The 24,891-nt window shown below is 38.1% G+C and overlaps 1 protein-coding gene across 1 annotated transcript; it reads left to right on the plus strand.

The window, feature by feature from the left end:
* Positions 1-1,468: 1,468 nt before the first annotated feature.
* On the plus strand, positions 1,469-23,975 carry LOC139121165 (uncharacterized). The gene is made up of 12 exons (XM_070685843.1): positions 1,469-1,982; positions 12,574-12,721; positions 13,949-14,085; positions 14,650-14,785; positions 15,072-15,167; positions 15,392-15,522; positions 16,341-16,447; positions 17,011-17,167; positions 17,713-17,811; positions 19,398-19,556; positions 20,074-20,169; positions 20,738-23,975. Exons 1-12 carry the CDS (start codon positions 1,821-1,823, stop codon positions 21,197-21,199), a joined length of 1,890 nt encoding a protein of 629 aa, XP_070541944.1. The 5' UTR covers positions 1,469-1,820; the 3' UTR covers positions 21,200-23,975.
* Positions 23,976-24,891: the final 916 nt, after the last annotated feature.

The raw sequence follows: 24,891 nt of genomic DNA on the forward strand, positions 1-24,891 counted from the left end.
CTTAATAAATGTGCGGCTATACGAAAATTTGGAGGGGGGACTTGAAAATTTTTGAATGTATCGAGGGGGGTTCTGAAAAAAAATTGATTTCAATAGCGATTTCTCCCTCCTCCCACCAACCGTTATTTGTGAACGCAGCCTTAGAACGTTTCAATGTTCAGGTATCGTACTCCTATCTGTCTGATTGTCTGTACTTTCGTGGCATCGATTCGACATATAAAGAAGGACTGGTCAGAACAAATACAAAATGTAGTATAGAGACATTGTGTGTGACTGGCTGCACACGACAGATATTTTAGTCGGAAGGCATGCACAATTACGCAAAATTTGCATGAGGTTACGTGTAATCGCGATTACTCATGTGGTAGAGTTAACCGTGGTCAAATAGGTAGATTTGATTTCAGAAAACAATTTAAACTAAAGGACAACTCAACGAAATATTGGATCACAACAGTTCTACATTGGATGGAAGTAGATTGAAGTTCGATAATCAAGGTTCATTTATACGTACGAAAATAATTTATCAGGTAAAGCGGTATTTTAAGTCCAACAGCAGAAAATGAATATTGATGAAAACTTATATTGCTGGGTTGCATGATATCCTTTTTGTAATTTACATATTTATTCATCTTAATCTTTAAAGGAAACCCGCTTAGAACTGCCAGGCGAAAGATTTGTGTCAGTTCTTGATTTTATAATTTGTTATATCGTTTTTAAATTCTGAACCTCGACCTACTCTATATCCCAGGCAGTACGTCTAGGTCAAAACTATTTGATGGCCCCCACCTCTTACATTCACACAATGGTCTCAACTTGGCCAACTTGCAGAGTTTTTGTGAAATGTTTTGAAGTTTTGAGCATCGAAACTTCTATGACAGTCATGGTTTAGTTCTTGGATGAGATAATCTAGATTTAGTGTACATTCTGCAAGTTCATTATCAAACAGTCAACTGAGCAACAATTAACTCAGGTTCTGCAAAAACGGCAAAATATAGACACGTCGACTTGAACTCGTCCGATGATGATAGTACTCACATACAAAAAAAAACATCTGTTTAAAATTGAAACTGAACCGCATGTTTACACCCTCATCCTCAAAATATGATGAGTCTATATTTAGAGTCGTACAAAGTGCTGCAAGTTGAAAAGCGCAAAGAGCCGAACATTTTGCTAGCCGCTGTCTAAGTTTTAAATACATTTAGGAAATTTAAAGAAAATTCTTTGTTTGCCGTCCTTGGATTTTTTGAAACCATGCATACCTGCTGTAAAGTTCATGAGTGATTTGAATATCAGTCGATCAGTGTCCGATTACAGAATTGACTATATATAGATGTTGAATGAAATGTAGTAAAATGGACTGTCACAATGCACAATACGCTTTATAAAATTTTATTGCAGCTTGCAATCAGTTAGGGAAACCCGTCCCTGCTGTCTTCATGAACTCTAATTCTATTGTCTGAGCAGAACATGGGATACCTCTGCTGTGGTGGATGCAACGACGGTGTCACTCAGAAAAGTAGTATTAACACGTCATGGGTTGGATGAAACGTGTGTTACGTCATCAGATTCTCACAGGAACACTGTGATAAGTCGTCATAGTCGACCTAGGGGGTCACATAAGCCTTTCCGAGCCTAAACTCGACTCCGGATGATATCTAGGCCCTAAGCCGTGCAGCAACATCGGCGCAGTGCATTGACTTTGTGATTGGGAACGACACACTAAACGTGATCGACACTTAACCTTTCTCGCGGAGTCGTTCCACCACTCGAAATTTCGAACCGTTTTATTTCTTACTAGATCGCAATTTTCCGAGGAAGTTATGGGTCATACGGGGTCCAAGGAAGCTGAGGATGCTATCTGGAACTGTGATTTAAACCTCTCGGAGATAGAGTTAGAACTTGGACGATACGACTACCCGTTCGAAAATCTTGTCCTAGAGGGCGGAGGTGCCAAAGGAATTGGATATCATGGTGCACTTAAGGTAAGTGACGACTACGGTTTAATATTGCGGCACGACAGATATGGCAATTTTGTAGACTTTCGCCACTTTTGGGACGTTCAGTTTTGTAAAGCTTTTTGTTAAACGTCCAGTGACAAGCTAATGCAGCTGTTGTGCGTTTTGATTTTGGTCGTTGAGCATCTTTTGGTCTAACCCAACCCTCACCCAAACAAAACAGCCTGTTTACATGTAGTAATCAAACTTGTCAATAGTGCGACACTTCCATTGATGTTCTGCATTGTGTCAAAGAAACCGCAACTTGCAACTCCGATTGTACATTTATTGGGGCTAAATGCCAGTGTCGTTGTTGCACTTACTTTCCTCCAATTCATGATGTACAACAAAGAATCTCATCGTCAATATTGCAAATATTTTCCTTCGGAAAGTCGCCAGATCTTGAAGGCATTAGCGGGATAATTTGCACAACCCCGATTGTAATGCATTTTGCATAGAAAGTAAAGTGACTGAATCAGTTGACCAAATATACTTATCTTGTGCTTTAGTTTACTTTACATTGTCCCCGAACGAAAGAATATATTTTATTTCTCTGTCGGCGTCTCGTTTAACCCTTTCACCACCATGGTTTGTCCCAAATCCATGGTTTTCTATGGTAAAGTTGGACCTGTATACAGGGAACTGGGGGTGAAAGGGTTAAGGTTGGGAGCCTCGAAATCGAAAAGTTCAAACTTTTGGCTAAAATTTTCCGTGAGAAGACTTTAAATCATTCCTTTTCAACATCAAGAATATACAATCAAGGGCCCCCGTGCAAATTATGGTACTAGAGAAACAAGTTACCCAACATTTACTGACATCTAAAATTAAAAGTGGCCGCCATCCTTGTGTTATCTCTATGTAAAAAAATGAAATTCCCGAATTTCACAAATCTAAACCGCTGAAAACTTTATTAAATCCGAAGCTTCAAAATGAACCCCGCCGAGTGGTAGGCCAAATTATGCTGTAATAGCTTTCGGAGAATCCGGATATCTGTCTTCGAGGAGCATTCTGTCTTTCAAGTTACGGCACACATATCACACGATGACACAGGCTTCCTGGCGTTACTGATATGTGACACCATTTATTAATGAGAAAATTCAAAGCAACACCTGTTATTGTCTCTGTAATGCTATTTGTGGAGAAAGCTGGGGAACGTGAATGCGTATGCCCCGTACAATGGACATATACTGACGTCATTTATAGGGCCAGAAGCTCTAACCTTTGATGAGTCTTTAATACTTCTGTTTTTATGTCAACTTCAATTTCTGTACTTCCAAAAGTATCCGGCTAGTCATCTCAGCCTAAACATGTAGAGACTGCATTGTTATTATCGGCATCAAGTTGGTTCTCACTATAGTTCAACTGCAAATGTTAACAGTGTATTTTGTACATATGGACGCTTTGCATATTGACAAACTAATATTGGCTATTCTGATATGATTTTGGGAGGAGAAAAGGACTAGTGATTGAACATAATAAGACCGATGGACTTTCTGTGGCGGAGCACATCTGGTTGCAGCAGTTGATCGCTGAATTCACAGTACAAAATATAGACATCACCTATATATATCAAGTGAACAGAATCTTTGGTTAGGGTTGTAACACAACATATTTAGAGTTCTAAGTTGCAATGTTCATGTGTAGTCAATTTTCATTTATTGCTCTCATAAAATAGAGCACGACCTTTTCATATAATTTTAGTTTACTAGTTTTGAAAGGTTTTAACCCAAGTAAATCAAAATATTAGAGAAATACAGAAAAAATCACTCTATAATTCTAGATTTCTGAAAATCAACATAAATGAATAAATTGTGTTAACTGAACGCATCTAAATGAACTACTGTTTTGTCCAGAGCATATCATTACATAATCATGCATATTCATGATAATTCCACGACGCTTTTCATGCATCATGCCCGATATTTTTTAACAAAACTTGTCTTATTACATCACTTCAATTCTTCAGCGATGATGTCATACCGTAGAGGCCAAAGTCAAGGCTACTACCATTACTGGCTACTCTTTACCAATGAACAAACCTCAATGTCATTAAAGGTAGATCTTCTTGATCTGTAAAAATTGTCCAGTACATACAGTTACAGTTATCTGCCTTTAAGTTGATGACAGTACAGAATATTATTTCTGTGTGGTTGCCAATGCGGATACGCATCATGTCCAGGGGCCATCTTTTTTTCATGTTGGCATGGATACGGCTATATTTGAATGGGTCACCACCTTGTCGGTAAAAACTGGAACATGCAGCCCCAGTCCCTGTTAATAATACTTGGACATTCATCAATCAGTACACACTCTTACAATGCCTTCAGGACTAATTGTAGTTTTAATGTAAAATAAATGCAAATTTTGCTGCTTGTTGGCTTTTAAATAGATCTCGAAATAACGGATACTCTAGATTCCTGTTCAAGACAGACTAATGATAGTAATTGGACATAAAGGCACGTCATAACTCTGTTCATCCCTTATACTGCTTGGGAACTAATAATGACCTTGCCTCAGAAATGGTATTGTGAAAAACGGTCCAGTTACTCATTAGAAAGCAGCAAAAATATCTGCAAAAATTACACAGAACGGCGCGGGTCAGAAGTTGAGCTCCACGATATGCAAGCTGCGAGTGCAAGGCGTGAAGCTCTCTGCGGTGCCAATATTTCATTTACAAAAGTTGATATCTAGGAATGAACCAGTAAATTTGGGTGAGGATGGTCAGAATGAAAAACAAAACTGCACTGGAAAAATGCCCAAACGCTGCAGTCACCCTGTTCTTCAAAATATTAAAATCTGAAATCAGAGGGGAACATAATGTGTGCAATGCAAAATTCTCTTACAAAAAAGTCAATTTTTGGAAGCGACAATAATTTACATGTTTGAATTCCTTCCACCTCTCCAAAGATGTAATGGTCAATCTGTTAATCGGAAAGTTTGGACGTCGCTGCTCTAAGACATACACCCTCTTGGCGCGGACTTCTGATCGAGGAACATAATACATCCAACGGGCACAGATCGATAATCAACGCCTTGTTGATCGACATTTCGCAACCATGGGAATTGGGCCAATAAAATGAGCCCGCTGGTTCTATATATTGTTAAGTAATACGTGGTACATAAAGAAATGTTTTAAAAGGAACAGAATCTGGTTAAATAAAATAAAAATTCTTCACGTTTCGGAAAAATATTGCAAAACGCAATCTTTAAAAGGTAATAGATGTTAGCCAATGGTTCCTTGACCCGATATCAAAACCAGTGACTATCAAAATCATACCAGTGCTTAAAATCAATAGATTATTTATTAAGTTATAATAAGAGCTCCATTCTTTCGCGTAGTTGACGTCACAGATTGGAAAATCTGCTTCCTGTCTTCACAAGAAACCATGTTTTTACGGTTTTCTGCGATTTCTTCAGATCTTTCTCGCGCACATTCAAAGCCAAACGTCTCTCTTCGGGCCGTGTCGCGGCGCTTTCGTATGAAGTTTCAAACCTTGAACTTTTACAAATTTATTTTATCAGAATGACAGCCTTCGAGACCTTGCACATCTCTCTCTCTCTCTCTCTCTCTCTCTCTCTCTCTCTCTCTCTCTCTCTCTCTCTCTCTCTCTCTCTCTCTCTCTCTCTCTCTCTCTCTCTCTCTCTCTCTCAATAATGTATGGCTACTCTTCTGTGCGTAAATGCATGTTGAACAGATGGTCAACCAAACACATGGCTGGCAATCAGCTTTGTCACAGGAGGATTTGTTGGAAAAATAAATAAATCGCCTTGTTCGCCGCGCATTGGTATTACATTCTTACTCAAGCGCGGCTTTGACATTGACATGAGAATCATGTCACTCGGAAAGTTATTTACATGACTCATAGTTTGCCCCAGCCTATTTTCTAAACTTAAAACACCACAACACCATCATGGCACAGGGGACCTCTGTATGTGCCATACGGTGGGTATTTTAAAATACCATGCGAGAAATTTTCGTTACATGCACATTGTGGCACGAGAGAAAACTTCAGGCAGATTTCACGCTCCATCGATTACTGTTGGTTAAACCTTATGGTTGAGGTATAATTAGAGGGGTCAGAAAAGAAGTTCTTTTTGCGATAAGGCCAGTTGGCTCGTTGAGATTAGTAGTCAAACTTACAAGGTGCGCAGTGGCACAACTCTAATCAAAAAGTATCCAAACGAAACAAATTGCTACTGGACATACATGGCATTAGGGATGTATATATCTACATTTGTATGTAGGGATTTATTTTGATTCTGCTTGTAAATACTTTTTCTTTTCCCATCACCCGAATTACGTCGCAATACCCTGTGTTGAACTGCCTCATATTAAAATGCCCGGTGTCGACACAATCTGTCTGCCATGGGATGTTTAATCTTATTGTCAAACGACTGGATTTTTTTTTTCGGACTGAAATTCAGTTTGTTTAAGATAACAGTGCATATTGCATAAAATGCGTAGTGTTGAAAGATATCTATTTCACGTTTTTACTTCAATATACTTTATAGGGGAGACTGGGAAAATGCAGTTACAATGAGAGGTAAAACAATGATGATACGATGTCATAAAAATTTACTGTCCCTTTAAACGTGAGACGTTGACTTACATTTTAGTTTACTTCCTGCATTTAATTTCTGACTTCGTTCCTGATACAGCAATATTTCAACGCTATATTAAGATTCAAACCGAAGGTTGGATTGAAGCAACTGCAGCAAAATGAAAGCCAGCTAAATTTTTTGACCATATTTCATACGCAAAATAAGAAGTTGTTAAGAGGAATTCGTACATTTGCGGGCTGTGTTGCGTATGTCCTTCAAATATGATCTAAATAAAATTTATTTTAGGAGTGAAGTATCATGACTGTTGCTTCGAGTCCATAAATAGAAAAAAAACGCTCGCTAGAATGCAAGTACTAATACGAAATTCCGGGAATCAGTTTGGTGATTCGATCGAGTTGTCCAGTCCAAAAGGCTAACATATATATATCCTTCACATACATTTGCCCTTTTCACTGACATTATGGCGCGTCATTCATGGCCAAATAAGGCTTTGAGGCGATGTGTTGATTCCATTTTGTGAATGAAGTTACAATCTTTGCTACTTGTTCTGTTTTAGAGCGACGTGTATATATTATTTTTATTTAACATGAAGGATTTTGTGATTTCGATTGAGCAGCTAAACTATAACGCAGTTCAAAGTAGCATTCCTGAGTTGGTGAGAGTCGACCCCGTCATTATCCTGATGACAGTGGTGCCAGTTTTGTCCGGCATGATTGAAGTGTCTCTCAAATTCGACTCGGTTCATCAACCAAATCAGAATTTCAACTTTAAAATGGTGAAACATATCTGAGACTGACACGGATTTCTTAATTAATGTGACCTGTCGAAATAATCTTGTGATTTGACAATGTTATTTGACAATGCAAGCGAAGAAGTAGATCTGGGTTCCAGTTTGCGGTCGTTGACCTAGAGACGAATAGTGAAATGTCGTCTATTCTACCTCAGTCTTTATATTTGTCGATTGTAATAAAATCAAATTTCATTACGGCGAGATCAATGCTTTCGATATTGAACTCCAGATAAATGGCGAAATGTAATAAGCTCAGTTAATTGATTAGTACGGATATTTATCCTGCCGACTTAAGGTAGAACGTACCTCGGGGAGAGATTTTCCGACTCTAAAATTTCTACAATTCTTTTCTGATCTACCACTTGTGGGAGCTCATTTTAAAGCTCTTTGAGAAAGAAAAGCTTCCACCGTCTTGGTTTTTTTCGAAAATAAAATTTCATTTTTCCCCATAGAGTTAACAGGGGGATGGCGGCCATTTTAAACTTCAAATTTCGCAAAATGTTGAGGAATGTGTTTCGCTAGTTCCAAACTTTGCACGGTGACCCCTGATTTTTATTGTTGATTTGGTATGAAATGGTTGAAAGTTTCATTCAGGAAAGTTTGAGCACTTTCGAAGCGTATACTACCTTAATCTTATATATATTTTATATTTTGATATTCAATTTAATGATAACCGTATTACCCTATTGTAAGTTATAAGTTCGATCTTTGTACAAAGACCATACAGAATAGCAACTACACGATACTTTGTAAGAAATTATTTCGAATAAATTAAAGAATTAATCTTTTGAGTTTAGAGTAAGCCGGTCTAAACTAACAACAAGGCGTTTGAAAATTCTTGTTTGTGTAGGTTGACCTTTATGGTATCAAATTTCTTAATACACAGGATCGTATTCATTTTGACTCGAAATTTAAGTGTTACGTCGATCAACAATCACTACAGGAAAGGGTCATAATCCTTGATCTTTGGCCAATCACGTGATCGTGGGATGCACAGGCCCTTGCTGTCCACCAATCGGCGGACGGCAAGCACGTATATATTCTGACCAAGAAGAAACCTTGAACCCATCCCGCTGACAATATGAACACTTTCTTAACAGATTGTCTTGAAATTTCATTTCGTTTTAAAAAGCTCATAACAAATCGATGAGTTTCGAAAAACAGGGATATCATGAAGACGCATTTTACTCCTCCCATTTCTGCACCAGCGTGTAAAAGTGAATGCTCTCCGTGTGGCTTGCATAAGCTGCGCAACAGATGATGGCCAGTATAGCATAGTCCATTTTTAATCCAGCACCGTGCACGTATACCTCTGAACCATATTGCAACATCTGTTCTAAATATTCGTCCAGCTGCAGTTGAATAGTTCTGGTTTTTCTCCATTCACGGCGTGTGTCGATTTAGTTATCAAGTAACATTGAACAGTTGAATTCTCTATTTCCTTTAAACTGGATTTTAAAGTCTTTGATCAGAGTTCGTCGCTGGTTTGTTTAAATTTCATTTATAGGTTTTGGGGTGGTACTGTTTGGTTATGTTTGTGTAATTTGTCTGTTTTTGAATGCTGAACCGTTCCTGGGCCGTAATCTAGACAGAGACAAGCTTAGGCGTGACTCACTGACCACCAGAAAACAAACAAACTCATATACCCATACAAAACTACTGTTCCACATAAAGGTAGCAAGACCATTGAGTACGTTATCTGCGTATTCATTTAATAACCTAACACGATTGGAACTAATTTGGGATAATTGGATCTTTATGTTTTTCAAATTTCTCAAAAGTTTTAGGTGCCCTATAGCTGAATGTTGCAATATTACAAATTACTCATAGAAACAAGTGTGTAACTTAAAAAGAAAAGCATAAGAGCTTACATTTGCAGATTATATTGACGTTACTTCACCATCCAATTATTCCAAATTAGTTCCAATCATGTTACCTGTAAAATGCAATGAACCCTACCCAAACGTACAAGCAGTCCTCACGGCTATGGAGGGGCCCAGGTAATATCTCTGTCACAGATGATTTTAACAATACAAAGGCACATGACTATTTCTGCCCAAAACGTATTTGAGAAATGCTCATCATAGACACCTTGGCTCCAAATCAAGTTTCTACCATGTCATGATGTGTTTCAAGGTAAATCACACTGGTTTGCATCGTTCTTTGATTTGGATGCACGAATATTATCTTGTGCGTTAATTTATGGTAAATATTCAGTTTAGTTTGTTTCACGTACAAGAGGGGAATTTGAAAAAACGGGTGATATTTTACAGTATAACCCACTGATTGCTTAGCCCGTGTTCTGGTCTTCGTAATGGTCGTGTCGCCTCCAGCCCTCTACATAAGTGATGCCATGTCTTGCTCTTGGCCAAATAATAAGCCCTAGATCGTGTGACCGTGTTTATATATGTCGCAGGTTTGTTATTAATACCTTAAGCTATCGCACCGAGAATAAAATTGATTGTAAATGGACAAGTCTGGTTTCTGCAATGAAAACCAATTTTATTGATAACCTCAACTGGTGTGAACGCATTTCAACATTGAAAGCAAAATCAATTCCAAATTGTTTCTTCTGGCACGCATCAAAAAATGTCTTCCTCTCCACTCTCCAGTAATCTCCCCAAATCGATGAGGGACTCTGAGTTACTGACTAGTTTTAAGAAATCTTGTAACAACTTTCTGTATTCTATTTACCTGTCTGATGCCTCTTCGTAGTTTTTTTATCTATTTGTACTTCTGTGTTTTTTGTGTTTTCAAGTTGGTGCTGTAATATGATTTTCTTTTGTCTATTCGACCTTCATGAATGGAGTCATCGAGTTAAATAAAGATATTAATAATAATAATAATAATAATAATAATAATAAAACCAACAAAGACGTTGAGGCCTTCTTACTCTGCCTTCTGAAGTTTTGTGCCAGCTGCTTTTGACGCTTCAAGATTACTTAACAATCAAAGGCCACAGACGCCTAAAGCGGCACTATATGACACATCGAGTGATTTCTACTTTAAAAATAACTCTGGTTGAAATTGATGTGAAGTACTGATAAGCTTACATTAAAGAGAATCGTAATTTTCGACAACCGCGGGAGAGTTACTGTTTCGATAGCTGTCCGATGTAAACCATCGGCTGTCATCAGCAGTCTGCTGAAAGGCTAGTAAAGGGAACGTGTCGTAAAATGCCACTGATAATTTTCATTTGTCACGAAATCAAATTATTCTGGTGGGGCTGAAGATCCCTGGGCCAATGCTATCCTAAGGGTATGTTTTTATTTGCTCATCATCATGAAAAGCGCCCTCAAACAAGCACTGATTACTACACTGGGCAGGATAGAATGTGGCCTAGCGTTTTTCAGGTTTGTGACATTTATCTTTACGTCATATACTCCTCTTTGCATACGTATTCAGTTGTATTATATCGTCTTGTCTATAGGATTTTGTATTTTTTCATTAAATCTCATAGCTGAACTAAATATATAATCAAAAGATGTTTTTTTGGCATTAACCTTGACTACAACTTCAGTTGAATACATCAAGGGCAAATTGATTCAGATGTAGGATAAATTTATACGAGGCCATCAAGTCTAAAGTGACATCTTCCCCTATATCGGGCACCATCACTTTCGTATTTAATACTTAATTAATGCAATGTCCGGGCGGCGAAAGTGGGTAGCGTGATATCAGTTTCATTTCACACTACACATGTTGAGGGCGTTGTTTCGAAATGTTCAAGGAGTGGACGCCCTAATGCTTCAGCTCCTTTCGCTGTGACGTCAACACATTTTTCACTGTTTTTGTTCTGTCTGTGAAAAACAGTTTCTTATAATATACTCCAAAGTTCATATTGAAATCAAAGTGATCAACTTGTCGATACAGCTTGCATGTGTATAACGCCAGAGGATATCATTGACAAATGAATTTGAGTCCGAACTTACTGTAAAATAATCGCAATCATACCAATCCATAATCCAATAACACTAGGTCAGAATTCGTAAGACAATGGTTGTAAACATAGACACAAAACAGCACAGAACAGACAGTAAATATATACGGTACACAAAGAAAGTCAAATTCATGAAAGAAGATATATGGACCTCTGGCCGAAGACCAAGAAGTGATGTCAGGTGTTTCGAAATTCAATTGTCGACAATAAACTTGGCATACTCTTCTATTACCGCCATGGCATACTGTACACAATGGTCGCGTTAGCAAGGCCAGTGCTTCACCATACTAAACAGTTTGAGGGGAAGAATAAGAACTGAGAATATTTTTATAGAGAACCAGAAAATGTCCCTCCTCTGTGTGAAGAGACATTGTGAAAAAGTAATGACTATATTATCAAAGGTCGCTGTAAAATATTTTATTCATGGGCTAAGGTTATCCATTTCATACAACCCAAGTTTTTCTGTTTTTAAACAATTAGTTTCAGTTCTCTCACAGGCTATCAATAATTTCTAATAAGAATCTATTTTGCAGTAAAGTTTGCCGTTTGACAGGTCACGCAAATCGATGAATTGTTGTTTCCGCCATAGACCCTATGGTCCATATTTCCACTAAAGTGACCATCACATATTTGGAGGGATGGTCAAAAATGGGAGAAAGTCTGCAAAATATTGCGCAAATATAGTTGCAGCCAAGCTGACTTTAACACAATGAGTGTCAATTTGGAACGAAATAGTACGCTTGCCGTTTAGAATCCGAAGTAAAACGAATGCAAAAGAATCTTGCATAAGTACATCTTGAGCATCACCTCCAAAGATCATGTAATGTTCCGTCCCTGGTCCGATCAAGCAGTGAGCGGATTCTTCTCGTAGCATTGTTACTCATGTTTACCTTATTCGGTTTTTGTAAAATAAGGGGTCGACGATTAGATCTTTGGAGGGGAGTCAAAATAAAAATGATGTCTGCGGGACAAGTGCTAAGAATTTTTTTTGCAGCTATGTTGAGTTTTGAAGAAAAAATATTCATTAGAAGGTTTGGGGCAAGGCACCTCTTCCCTGAAAACAGTGTGAAAAGGATTGGGTGAATTTCTTGTATGCGTACCATGAAATACAAATAGTGCATGTGTTTAGTCAGACCACCCTCACAAGATCTAGGCCATCGACGCGCGCCGCAGTATGCAATTATTGGATCATGTATTGCATACCTGCATTATTTGAACACTGAAGTGGTGCCCTTTGTGAATACACAACTGACTTACAATGACACAAACATTTGTCTCGTACACAGGTTTTGTCAGAGCTTGGAATATATCCGAAGTTCAAGCGTTTATCCGGTACGAGCATTGGCAGTATTGGAGCGGCACTGCTGTCTGTCGGCTACAGCCCTGCTGAAGCTATGCGAATGACAATGACTGAGAGTGATCGGTATCTGTCAGGTAAGTTCACATATCGTACACAAGCAACAGAACAAGTTGCAACAACGGAATTGCTCTCATTGAAAACCTGATGTCAGTTTACCGCAAAAAAGTTCCAACAAAACATTAGGCTATGCGTTGTAACTTCTTATGAATACTAGACTAGTATTCATAAGAAGTTAACAAAAATATTATCAGTCCTTTGGATCATAGGTTCTGGGCACTAATGTCATGGCTTTTCGTATGCCGTATACCATAAGTTGGACACGGAGATGTCTCAAAGACCGTTCGGTAATTTCTAAAGCTTGTTGAGACGATACATCTGGCAACTATCTCCAGACGATTTTTTCATTGAATTGTTTAAGGGAAAGACGCCATTTAAAAATTTTAGTATAATTAATATTTTGTTTCAAAACCACTAATATAAATATATACTTGTCAATGATCGCTTTTATGTTTGGCATCTGTGTTCCTTGAGTTGAAGTATCGACAGAATTGTTAATTTTGTGGAAATACATGCCTTTTGACTATTTTAAATAACATTTTTATATCTTTATGAGTCAACTTTTGGCACAGATCTGTAGAAAGAATGATCGGTGTGTAAATACTTGTCAGATCTATGACAGAGTACATGTGTATTGCGCTGGACAAAACTAAAAAAACTTGATTGGTATTATTGTTTACAACCAACGCCCAAAGTTGATTTTCAGTGTGACAAATAACATATACACATGTAAGGGTGATTGCCAAGCAAAAGATGAAGTTAAATATCATGTCGTTAAGACAGCATTACTTTTGTCTTCGTACCCGTTTTTGTTATGAGCTTATCAGTTTTCAAGCCAGAGCTAGTGATTGGGTTTCTATTTACCATGGACAAATACATGTATGGAACGATAAATTGTAACCAGATTTAGGGTTGACCTGACCTTTGATCTTCTCTTCACATATAACAGCATGATTCATATTTGCCTGAAACATATTACCTTTCGTAGGTATAACTCAGATTTATTTTAGATATGGACACAGAAAGTCCGAGGACATCGATGCCCCTTGGTCCCGTGCCTAATCTCTTATTTCTGTATTATTTATTTATTATTTATTTATTTATTTATTTATTTATTATTTATTTATTTATTTTTGTTTTTGTTGTTGTTGTTGTTGTTTACACACTTACATGCCTAAATATCTATCTTTATATAGTTTTCTTGCTATTTTTTACACACTAAATTACGTATTCTGTATATCCAGACACTTCCTGTGGAATGCTTAGTTTCCTTCCAAATTTGATTATGAACTATGGATGGAACTCGGGAAAGAACATGCTTGAATGGATGGGTGAGAAGATAGAAGCAAAGACCGGAGACAAAGATATAACTTTCAAAGACGTAAGGATACTCACAGAATTTGTTATATTGAACACTTGAACAGCAGAGTTCAAAAGCTGAAATAGATCACAGACACTACCAATGATAAACACTGCTTTACAAGCGATAACACACGTTTGAGACGAATCTTGAAAAAAGTAGACGTCGTTGCATCTCTTTTTGGAGTCGTTTTGGAAATAAGAGTAGCATATAAAGAGTTCAACAGACTCAATTTTCGGCAAGAATAATCCCGCCACCTCAATGAGTTGACTTCTGAAATTGGCAGCCATTTTGAACTGTACATACTCGATTCCGAGGAATGAACATTATATCATTCGATATCTTTGGTTATCGCGGTGCGTTTGGGATCCCCCCTGCACACGGACAATCACAATTACCATATTGGCAGACTAAATTATGAATCTGTATAAACCAATACTTCTATGAGCCGGTGAGAAAAAGTTTACTAAATAGATTTGGGACACAAAGGCAATTGTATATCTTCAGTTGGTTACTAACCAAATATGTTTTCAAATATTATTTTAGTTTATTAAAATCTCATCCATTATATTTTGTTCCGACCAGCTGTACTCGAAATACGGGAAGGAACTGTGCATTGTTGTGACAAACGTAAACCAGATGGACGCCGAGTACTGTCACGTGAAGACAACACCTCTCATGCCCATTAGAATCGCAGTGCGCATGTCAGTCTCTATACCAGGTTAGTTAAAGTTTCAGTGATTACAGGTACTTAAATCTTTCCGACAATTTAATGCAGAAAAGTGACTGAGAATGCTTTCCATGGCAACATCTCAACAAGTTTAATCTCAACCTCACCAAAAATGATATTAAGGTGTGATTTATCGAGTCACATACGCAAGGCATGTCTCTTGCAACTGATAGCAACAACAGATTCTGAAGCATTGTTTCGATTAGCAAAAGAAATGATCATCGAGGTGACAGAAAGAATAGTAAATTAACTAAGTTATTGTTCTACTTTCACACAGCTGTGCTAGAACCAGTAAGATACGGCCAGGGTCATTCCACTGACCTCTACGTTGATGGAGGCTTGCTGGTCAACTTCCCTATCCACTCCTTTGATGGTATGTATATCGGTACTTTAGCTTTGAGTGACAATCCGTGCACTTATTAGCAAAACAAACAACTACACCGTTGATATCAATTTTTCACATGTTCACCCATCTACGGAAACAATACAATGGGCAACATACTTTTTTCAGCGATGATAAATATGACTCAATACATGTTTAGCCGGTTTCCCTCTTAGTCGTTCTCTGAATCCTGCATCCAACTTCTAATCCTGCAGGATGGTGGTTATCAATGAAGCCAGAAGACGCATTCCTTTCCAAGCTCACAGCGTTAGACAATATAAGCAAAATATGGGATAAGAGAAATCGATTCGGTGGATACAACGAGAAGACCATCGGTATTTTAGTGGTATGACAACTGCTTTTCGTTTTTTTTTTTCGGTTCAAAGGCAACTATATTGATGGAATAAGTACGGGATGTACTTTAGTATTGTATCATGTCCAGTGTCTTCTTTACACACGAGTACACAAGTGAAAACTTTAATGCCACTCCGGATCTTGTACTGAATCTGACGTTTTTTAATATGTGTGTATGTGTGTGTAGTGACAGATGTCCTCCTGGGAAAATACACTGCTCGATGCAAGAAGTAAAGCGCTGAAACCAAATTACTTCAAGTACAAATCAATGTATATATAAATATATAAATATATTATTTATATATTACATATATTATATACAAGTGTATTAAGTATTATATATTAAAGTTATATATGTATTTTTATAGTGCTGACACACACACATAATATATATATATATATATATATATATATATATATATATATATATATATATATATATATATATATATACACACTATGCTGTAGAGTTAAGTCAACCATTTTCTTGTACGACAACTTTGTTTACAAACAACTGAAACTAAAAGAATAGAAATTAACAAGAATGCATTTGAACAGCATTGCCAAAAACTGCGCAAATCACATGGCATACTTATTACAAACTCCTCAACACTTTGTCCACAGAACTAGGAATTATGATTTAGAATCTGATTAAAATCAAATGTATCGATGGCGACTACAGCAGCTAACGAAAACAGAAGAACAAGCAAAAATGGAATGATCGCCATCTCTACATCTGATTTTAATCAGAATGGGAATCATCGGCACGTACTAGTTACCATGGCTGTTTACATACTTCTGATTCCATAGTATACTGGTGATGACCATGAGATAAATGAACACGTCATGAACCAAAGAAGGCATAAGCATGAAGAACAAACAAGACCAATTCAGCGACCGAATACTAAACTTGTCCGGTGAGTGTTCCCTCGACTGGTCACCATAGCAACTAAGAAACTTGCGAGGATCCGACATTTTCTTCACGCATGTCGTAGTTGTTGGTTTGAAATGGCGGGGTACCACCTTGAAATTTTCTAAGGCGATGCTACCGACGGAAATTGTTTTTGATATGGACCTCATAAAGATCAGAATGATTAACACTCAGGAAACACACTTTAAAGATAATCATATACGCGATCCGGTCAGTCATAAAAATCCGGAAATCGGCGGCAATATTCTATGAATATTATTGACCGTGACACAGCAGACAATATATCATTTCATTTTCCTAGCGATCGATCACGATCAAACTTTATTTTATAATAATGGAAAAGTAAATATCGCATCACCACATCACCTTTGATAGGTGTCAAGGCCCAGATGTGAATAATCTTTCTTTCTTGGCCTAACACTCCACTGCAAGTGACATCCGGATAGTATTGAAAATGAAAAACATTTTTGTGCATATGAAAAAAGATTATTTTCAGGCATCAATGTTTTTATGGATACTTAAACGGGTAAATAATATTCTTACCTGTAGAGACAAAGAGAAGAAGAGTCGCTTGAAGGAAACCACGCAGGCGCAATATGCGGAGACATGTGCTGCCATGGCACGCTTCGTGTCAGTGATGGGCAAGGGGGACGAAGACGGCACGGCCACCGTTGATCTCAAGGAATTGGCGGAAGTATTGAGCAACGTAAGAGCGCATGTGCGGTTTGACTTAAAATGGTGACTAGGAACTTTCGAGTCAAGATGACTGTCATGGGAGCTTTCGGTTTTTATCCCCCTTGGAGCTGAATGATTCCCATTATGTATTTTTGCTCTAGTGTTGCGACTTTGTTGATAAGCTTAAACCTTGGCTATATTCACCCCCTCTGTGGACATTTCATCGACCGAAGACAAAGTTGGTATTAGCAATATTAGGATTTTCAAAATATAAGAAATCATTGATTTATAGTTTATAAAACAGACAACCAACCAAAATATACGTATGTCAAGCCCTTCAACGAGAACATTAGTGAGGACGATGGTACACATCAGTATAAAAAGTTGAAAAGAAGTCCATTATTGAAAGCAAGAGTAAAATTCAGGGTCGAAATTGCCATGGACATGAGATCTAAAGTGTTTGACGCCTGTGGCACAGGCGCGTGATACACACCTTGTCTTTTGGAGATATTTTTAAATATGGTCAGGTGACCTTTAACCTTACTCTATACATTATTGACGGTGTTCTATCTACAGAATGAAGACTTCACGGCAAAAGATGCGGAAGCCCTCTTCGGTGAAGATTTCACAATAGATAGCGTGTTTGAAAAACTTGATAGGGACGGAGACGGCGAGGTGAATAAATATTATATTATAATATGCTCGGCTGGAATCCGGCAATCTGATTGGCTGGAGCCGGGGTTTATATTCTCTACAAGAAGACCTACGCGCCGCGTAACATGTTTGAGCTCGCGCAAATTTCGAACGCCAACTTAAGATTTTAACGCGCCGTAATGTCGAACAAGTCTATGGCTTCAGTTTGTTTTTGATCGTTAAATTTTAGGCTAGTGCAGCTTGACGAACCAAAATATGAAGAGTTTCTGTAAGCAGCGGAGTCTGTGTAACAACACCACAATTTTTTAAAGTTTTATGAGCGTTTTTTTTTAAAGAAAAATTCTTCAAGTTCGATGTCTAATCGCGATATCGATGCGTTGCGTAACCGTAGTTTATGAATGCAACTGTGCACGCGCGCGCGTTCTGAAACGTTCTTTTTTAGAGTTTGTATGAGGCTGGGCGCTCCTGAACTGTTGTGCCAACTTCGGCCCTAAAAATAACGAAATTGTCCACTTGTTTTTAACTTCAACATATTATAATGAGGTTATAAACGGTGCGCTCGGGTATTTGGTTGCGGATATAAGACCTCTGGGGTGAAAATTAGCATATTTGGGTGAAATAATCACCTCGCTTCGCTCGGTGATTATTTCCCGCCAAATATGCTAATTTTCAGCCCAGAGGTCTTATATCCGCAACCAAATACCCTCGCTTGCCGTTTATAACCTCTAAATATTTTCAGTTGTCTTGTAATAATGGCTTCGGTAAAGTTTCTGAAGACGATACGATGCTCCTGGGCTGTCGCCTCACTTTTAATTTACACCAGACCTTTAAATAATCAGATATTATATTACCATGCCCTGTCCATTGCGTTTTAATTGGTCGAGCTGAACCACGTGACTGCCCACAAATACACAGTAATGGTTTGTTTTCATGCCCGTGAATATGAATAATATCGTAAACATAGTAACTTTACGGCTAAAACGAAAATTGTGATTTGTACAAAGATCATAATCAACCACAAAATAAAATGGAGCATTTGTGGGCCAAGTTTAGACGCTCTTTTTCCAAAAAATCTCCGGATTTGCAAAATTTTTGCTGCGCGCGCACTACTCACTGACAGGTTCTGGGGCCCCGTTGTCGTTCGCACGAGAAATTTTCGTAAATTTTGACGGTTTTTCGGGGTTCGTTGATAATATAATTGAAATAACAGACTCCGCGCTGACCATTAACGTTTATTTATGGGCGCGGGCGACAGGAAAGCCAGGAAAAAATTGGCAAATCCGGAGATGTTTTCAGAAAAAGTATCTCAACTTGACCTACAAGTGCTCCATTTTATTTTGTGATTGATTATGATTTATGTTTGAGCTGTAAAGTTACGATACTTTGAGTTGTTAATCTTATTATTCATATTCACGGGCATGTAAACGAACCATTACTGTGCATTTGTGGTCAGTCACGTGGTTCAGCTCGACCAATAAAAATGCGACGGGCAGGGCATGGTAATATAATAAACGTTAATGGTCAGCGCGTCGCCCGTTATTTCTATAAGATATCCCCATCTGTCTTGCTACACCTGTCTACTAATCTTAACCCAATTTTGCCTACAGATCACCATGCTGGAGTTAATACACTTTGCCGAAGAGCGAGGGGTGCGACTGTGGAGCATGTTTGCTGGTTACGACCGGTATGAGGTGAACAGTGTTGGCGACTACCTCACGGCGGTACAGGAAACGGTTCTCACCAACGTCAAGAGGCTCTATAACGAAGTAAGAGCATGTAACGAATATTGCTTAGGAGTCATTGCATTGTATTTGCCTGTCGATTACTTGATATATTGTGTACTAGACACAAATAAACGAAAAGATACCGGTTACTTTTGTAGCATTTAGGGTATCTTTGACAGAATAATTTGCAATATAACAACGAATTTATCCGCACAGGTAGGCCCCTAATTCATTTAATCTTGCCCCAACCTTGTTGGGGCCTGACCACATAAAAATTCATTTATGGTCATCTGCGGCTGTAAGAGGAGGAGGTGAGTGTTGTTAAAGCCCAGATGAGGGAGAGCGGCAGAAATGGCAGTCTTGCTTGCAGGACCGTCCGGAGCAAAAGTGGATCAGCCTTATGGATGGCCTCTTGACTTCTACCACAGGTGGCGCTGTACGAACGTTTGTAGTCAGATAAAATTACTTTCTTTGTAACTCCTTATACTATGTTTTTGAAAGTATATCTACATAGTTTTATGCTTTTATTCTCACTACTGTTCTACTTCATACCCATCAGGAGAAAGATATCGACAGAACCATTGCTATTTACCTCGACTACATCGAAGGAGGTGATTTCTTCACGGAACCAGCAGACAGGATTTTCGCTATTCAGGTGAATCAATCTATGCATGGTACATTTATACAACTTGCCAGCCTTGGCTGTCGTACCATATTTCGAAAGAAGTGATTGATAGAGTTGAGATTTTACCAGCCATCTCTATTGCGAAATTTGATTTGATCCTGTTGACCAAGAAAGACCGTCTGAAATGAGTTGTTTTACCATTGCAGCAAAAGCTGACTTCATCCTAAGGTTCGATTGCCTCAGAAATTATGGCAGCGTGCTGCAAGCTTTCTTTCACCGATCCCTGGCCTTTACAATCACGCCTGTCGTAGTACACTGGGTTGTAGATATGAATCTTCAACTTTCATTACGATCTCTACTCAACAAGCATTCTAATTACATGTGGATTTCCCTTTTATTAACATTGTCCAATTTTATCATCTTATTTGGAAAAAGTTTTTCTTATATTAAGCTTATAGCTTGTTTATACTGTCCTTATTTAAATAAGGTGCAACTTTCTATTTGTCGAAGAGCTTGGCTGTTGTGTCCGCGAAGTAGCACATAAGAGTATCCATAACCGCAGTCAATACTACACTTTTTATCTATCTATCTTCAACAGCAAGGTGCCAAAGCAACACTGACCTTCCTTCATCATTACGTCGAAAAGTACAAGCCACCTTTGAAACAAGAGTCTGTTGTGAACGAAGCCCCCGCACTGGCAATTACAATCCAACCACGCCAGAGCGAGTGCAAGAAGGTAAATGGAGGAATAGAACAAGAAGTAGACGAGTCTAACGTAGGAAAGGCCAACGAAGACGAGACCCGCGAACAGAAAGAAGGTGAGGCAAAACACAGCACTACTGACAACCAGGAGCAAATGGTCCCGGAACAGGAAGTAAAGGTGAATGGCGACCTTGATATAAACGTAGATAAGACTAAAGAAGAAGTAGGCGATCAACAACAGCAACTTGTCAACGGGAATAAGATGGAAAAAATCAACGAAATTAAGAGCCAAACAGTCAAAGATAAAGAATTACAACAGCAAACCACTAGCGCTCAAGAACAAGCCGTGGGTGAATGATGACTGTCGTTTCGAGTTCAGAAAATTTGCTTAGCAACATAGTCAAGTTAAACCTGACCACTTCACCCTTACGAGAGGGAATCATAACTTAGAGGTTCAAAAGGAACAAGTTCACATATTTTCACGTTTTGGTGATAAAATTTTGTTCCATACTGCCACTCTAAGCTGGTCATGTTATGATGGTAATGTTCATCAGCAGGAAGGAGCCTGGTTTCACGGCCGTTTTACTGCCGGTTCTCTCCTAGGATACACCTAGGATAGCCATTCCATGTACACATACTGAACGTCTTTTTGGCTGTGTCAGTGACAGCAGCATATGCAAGAAAAATTATATTGAGTTTCACTTAAAATGTAGGCATTTCTTAAGAAATACCATACACATATTTGTGAGGTTGTTTTGCAGGTGCAAAAATTAAATTGATGGAAAGGATTATTAAGTAGTAATGATGTTATTGATAGTTTCTTTTAATTTCGGTAAAGCATGCATGCCTGTCACGGTTATGAGGCGCTGGTGGCACAGTTCTGAAGGCTTTGAGATAAGCGCCCTCATCATCCTAAAATATGCATGATGTACTGTGAAACTATAAATCATCAGTCAACGAAAACAGTAATTATTTCGTTGTGAGTAATTAGGTAAAATTCTCATTTAGTCAGCAAAGCTGATTAACGAGACACGGGGGATCGTGACCTATATTCTGAATCCCCGCCACAACTCTAGTGTTTCCCCGATGGTGTGGAGAAACCTGACCTTGGATCCTCTTGACTGTGTTTGAATGGTAGCAAACTTGAATTCAAGGTGAACAATTTGTAATCCATGATGAGTTCATGAGTAAAGTTGTAACAGAAAAGGGATTTCATCCAAAATTAAAATGGTAGATTTTGTCAGCTAATTTAATAGAATTGTAGTTCTGTTAGGTCGGAGAAGGTATAGAGTAGTTAAAAAGATTTTAGTAATTTAAGATATACTGTATTTTACATTCATTTACAACTTGTCACAGCATTAAAGTAAGAATAGAGAGTTGAACGTTGATTTTGTTGTTAAAACCACACAGCTATAAATATTGACATATTAGAAATCTTATTTATTTATGAAATTACAAAACGATTCAGCAGAAAGAAACATCCTTTTCATCGTCCCCGTATAGCATTTGCATTTCCTGTCCACTCCAGTTTTGCTTTGTAGTGGTCAGGCATTGCTGTCGAGGCAATGACATTACACTGAACTGAATTTTGCACTGTAGTTATTTATTTCCACATCGATTTTTGAAAAGTGGGCATTGATTTTTAATATTTCACTCAAAATGTCATGGGATAGTTTACTTGTGATTTTGTATTTGTTAGAGTTTGTCATGGGTGACACTCACAGATTTCAAGTTCATTCAGAAAGAAATTTTTAAAAGTTGGTCTATTGGAAGTCAATAGATTAGAATCACGTATACCCTGCCGTCTACATATTTACGGCGATTTATCCATCTCTCCCCCCTCTCTCTCTCTCTCTCTCTCTCTCTCTCTCTCTCTCTCTCTCTCTCTGCCTCTCTCTCTCCCTCTCTGCCTGTCTGGGCACCCACCCACCCATTCATTCATGAATCCATCAGTGCATCATTCCGGAATTCTATCTATTCATCTTTCTAAATAATTGTCCACCCATATGTCTATTTACTTATCCATCATTACATCCGTCTGGCTATTTGTATGTTTACCTGTCTGTACATCTCTCGCATAGTAAGTGGTATAATAAACAATGATAGGAATCTCTGTTGAGAAAGGGTTGTATTGACTTCATAAAATCACCAAAGTTTTATTCTTACGACATGAGGACTTATACCGTGATATTTTATTCATTTTCTTCTCCAAATATCGCTTATTAATAACGTTTATCATTAATATTAAATGTCAGGTTACTTTTGCCATAAATGATCTTGTCATTTTTATGGACACATTGTACAACATGCCACATTCATTAGGACATCGCACACTTAGTCAAAGTAAATTATGAACATCGAAGAATATATTCCTCAGAACAAACAGTATTACGTATGACATTTCAAACTTAAATTCCATTTTTCTCTTGAGCTGTTGTACGTCAACCTTGAGAATGTGGAAAAATGAGCGGTAGTAATTCGCGCGTACACTTTTATAATAGACGTTTAGCAAAGTACAATACCTTTCACTATGACGTATTAAAGCTAACATCCACCTATTTTTCAAAATAAAGGGAATAGAAACCCTGTGCAGTTTCATCAAAATGTTTCATCATTCCGTTCACATATTTTCTAAAATGTGTCTTTTTAAGGTCCTGTAACCAGTGTTCTTTCGCTTTTTGCTATTATTAGCCAAACTGACGGGGCTACACTTCTCTTACAAGAAAGATGCTATCATTGGCCTGGCACTATGCAAACATGATGTCGGTTGTTGGCAACCGTTTCAGTTTTCAAAAACCCGTTTGTCCACTTCAAAATCCTAATCATTTTGGCTTTTTCTAAAAGTGAAACTTAGCAAATTATGTTTGATTGCCTGTTTATTGAGGTCTTGCCCATTGAGATTTGTAGCTCTTCGTAATTGCAATTTTATCTTGTCTCGATGTCTATCAATAGTCATCATTTTTTCATTTGCTAATCAATAAAATGTAACCCTAGGGACTATCGGTGATCTGTGTAATTTGTTATGTTTTGATATAAGGCAACAAGCAGAGTACCCCGAGCTGTATGTTTTAATTTGTTTTTTCTCAAGTGCGTGCAGGCTTATGAATTAAAGTGAGTGTTACAACTTCGTTTGATTCAGTTAGCATATGTATGTATGTATGTGGATGGATGGATGGATGTATGGATGTATGTATGTATGTGCGTCTGTATATGTCGGTAGGTAGGTAGGTATAGGTGTTAATGCACAGACATTCGTTATGACTTTTTTATTGAACAGTTATGGATCATCCGACAGTCTCGAATGATGTATGGTTAATTATTTTCTTGATTATGCTGGTAGCCTATCTGTCAAGTGTCGTTGTAGGGCCGTCCAATAGGGTTTCGTTTCAGTACCTTAATGCACGGTCCATGTCTATATCCGTCGATACTCCGTTTTTCACACAACCTCTCGCGCGGTCTTTAGATATTTCTTTGCTTTGCTTTCAACGCATCTTTCATGTCAAAAATGTAATACAAACGTGTCAATATTGGCTTATATCATATGCGCAAGCCAAGTTTGTCATCTCTGAACAGAAAATATCGGAATTTTCAGTTTGGTCGTTCTACGTCACAACAACCCGCGTCTATGTCATCAATTTTAGTGCGTCAGAACTTTTTTGCATCATTCTTCGATGTGCTCATCAATGTAAACAAACAGCATGGCAGCCCGTATTTCTCCCGCAATCAAAACTCGTCCGACGCGAAAATTTGTTAAAATCAGTCATAGTGTTTTAGAGTCTGATAAACTACATCCACTTAGCAAATTTTGAGTCCTTCTGTGTTAGTTTTGTTACCAACGTGGGGGTTCGTATCTGTATAGAGTTCTTTCACGAGTACTTTCATGCGATAGACATGCAGTTTCGACTGCAAGGCTGGCCGCACGCTAAGCGTCAAAAAGTCGTGTTATGAAGTAATATTTCCATTGACTACGACAATAATAATCCGAACGACGAAAACACAAGAGTATAACGCTCGTAGATTTTGAAGGAATTCCGTGAATAATTTTCGGAA

Source organism: Ptychodera flava, chromosome 21 (assembly GCF_041260155.1).
Source record: "Ptychodera flava strain L36383 chromosome 21, AS_Pfla_20210202, whole genome shotgun sequence".
NCBI lineage: Eukaryota > Metazoa > Hemichordata > Enteropneusta > Ptychoderidae > Ptychodera > Ptychodera flava.

Bases quoted from the DNA above. Each gene is read 5' to 3' on its own strand.
- LOC139121165 (XM_070685843.1), top strand. From the start codon at position 1,821: ATGGGTCATACGGGGTCCAAGGAAGCTGAGGATGCTATCTGGAACTGT. The intron at 17,812-19,397 runs GTGAATAAATAT...TTTTGCCTACAG, and splicing joins ATAGGGACGGAGACGGCGAG to ATCACCATGCTGGAGTTAAT. The intron at 20,170-20,737 runs GTGAATCAATCT...TATCTTCAACAG, and splicing joins ACAGGATTTTCGCTATTCAG to CAAGGTGCCAAAGCAACACT.